Source organism: Argentina silus, assembly GCF_951799395.1.
Source record: "Argentina silus genome assembly, chromosome: X".
NCBI lineage: Eukaryota > Metazoa > Chordata > Actinopteri > Argentiniformes > Argentinidae > Argentina > Argentina silus.
In genome coordinates this window covers 13719919-13722054 of record NC_139653.1, presented here as the reverse complement: position 1 = coordinate 13722054, position 2136 = coordinate 13719919, and the positions used below count along the sequence as shown (strand labels likewise).

General features: G+C 40.5%; 1 protein-coding gene across 2 annotated transcripts in view; it reads left to right on the top strand.

Moving 5' to 3' along the window:
* Positions 1 to 1627, top strand: part of rassf4a (Ras association domain family member 4a) — a 17200-nt gene extending 15573 nt beyond the window's left edge. For both annotated transcript variants that reach the window (XM_083695432.1, XM_083695431.1), the window contains exons 9-11: positions 17 to 138; positions 576 to 673; positions 1068 to 1627. In XM_083695432.1, the coding sequence (XP_083551558.1) occupies positions 17 to 138; positions 576 to 673; positions 1068 to 1137 (290 nt within the window). In that variant the 3' untranslated portion in view covers positions 1138 to 1627. The remainder of the gene's footprint in view (positions 1 to 16; positions 139 to 575; positions 674 to 1067) is intronic.
* The last annotated feature ends 509 nt before the right edge of the window (positions 1628 to 2136 follow it).

The window sequence follows — 2136 nt, the reverse complement described above, 5'->3', positions numbered from 1 at the left end:
GTCTGTTATCCTGTAGAGAGGATCAGACTGAGGGACACTGAGTACCCTCTGGTGTCTCGTGTCCTGTATGGACCCTGTGAGAAAATATCAAAGATCTTCATCATGGAGTCAGACCTAGGAGAGGAAGTCACACACGATGTGAGTCTACTCTTCTCTTATCCCCCTCTATTTTCTAGTCTCTCTCAAAATGGACTGCCATTTTGTTATCTATCTAAATATAGATAGATAACAACATTATGCCCCAAAGATATCGGGACTAATTTTAGAAAGCTGAGTAGAGGTTTCCTGTTTGGGGTCTGCAGTAACAATGGGCTCTGGCTTCTAGCTGAATGCCTGCAAAGTTTGTCATTGTGGGAACTACAATATTATTACAAGAGAAAATATTCTATTGTTTAGTTTAAAGGTATGAGTTTTCAAATAGTACATGTCTCACAGACCCTGATAAGATATCTTGGGCTTAGTAATAGAATAATGTACTAAATGGGATTTTACAATGAAATTATGAATCGATTAAATAATAATTTAATGTATTAAAGCTGTATCATGTAAGTATATCTGAATTCATTTCTCTTCAGGTTGCCCAGTATATCAAGTTTGAGATGCCATTATTGGACAGTTTTGTCGAGAAACTTAAAGAAGAGGAGGAGAGGGAGATTTCCAAACTGACCAGAAAGTAAGTCTCTTATCCACTCAGCACACAGGGCTTTTCTTAAGCGTTATGGCCTTAAAATGCTGTCTTTAACTGGCTTTACCCCAAACAAGGTCCTGCTGAACAACATATCCCATTATGTAAAACAGTACAGCCCTAAAGGTGGTCATAAATAGGCTATCCATGCTGTACAGTGTTTCACTGTATAAGCAGGCATCAGCAGGGATTAAATGGGGCCCCTACCATTCACCACTGTCAAGTATTTACCCCAGTCCTGATTATAAACCTGCAGCCTTGTGTGTGTGTTTGTGTGTGTGTGTGTGTGTGTGTGTGTGTGTGTGTGTGTGTGTGTGTGTGTGTGTGTGTGTGTCTCTCACCCTGTCTGCACGTGTGTTTCTAACCCTGTCTCTCCCTTAAGGTACAGCGCACTGAAGTCCATGATTCTACAGCAGTTGGAGGGTATCTCTGACACCACTGACCGGGTCTGAGGGTGGGCATGCATGCATACGTGCGCGTGCGTGTGTGTGTTCATTTGCTTGTGTGAATGTGTGTGAGGTAGCCAAGCTGATTGTTTGACCACTTAGGAATTTGCATTTATATGGTTTTGCTTTCCTTGGGAGGAAAACTACTGAAATGAAAAGCAATATACACTACTGAATGTAATAAAGCAATACACACAACTTAATAGAACCATATACTGTACCACTGTACACTGTACAGTAGCCTGCATAGTTAAACTTTTGTTTAACGTGTCTTTATATGTTTTATAAACTTTCTCCTATACTACTGTTTTGCTTTATCATTCTTCTTTTTATTTGTGTGGTTATATGTTGTTTTCTTGGAGAGGTTTGTGTAAAATTAAGCATTCCTCTATTTAATATTTGTAATAGCAATATTTGTACAATTCTGACATATAACTGATCCTGTTTTGTGTTTTTACACTGGTGTTTTTATAAATAAATCCATTGTAGCAGGTGCCATTTCTACTCCAGTGAACAGCTGATTGCAACACTTGCATCAGCCAGGTGATTCTGCATGAGTGTTTCCTAAACTATGGGTTACAGACCAACCCAGGCCCCGAGGTACAGAAGGCAGAGTAGCTCAAGCGGTGCTTGGAGAGACAGTCTAATATCACATGGTCATTCATTCTCATGGTGTGACACAGACACAATTGACATGCTCCTAATGTCCATTTGTCTGTTGAGAGTAATTTAGGTCACGTTGGGAGCTGGCAGGTTCTTGGTGTACATAACTAATTAACTTTGGGAGCCACTATACCGCTGTTCCCTGACACTGTGTCCAAAACACTAACCTATGGTGTGGTTAGTTGTGAGCTTTCCTTGGTTACTGTGAAACCTGTAGCTTTCCAGCTTGTACCTGTATTTTTCCCACATAGAAAACAGCAGCCTTTATTGTTTCCTTTATTTCCACTTGAGTATTGTTCTGAGAGTGACCCTCTCAGCCAGCCAGTTCCCATGAGCTCCTCC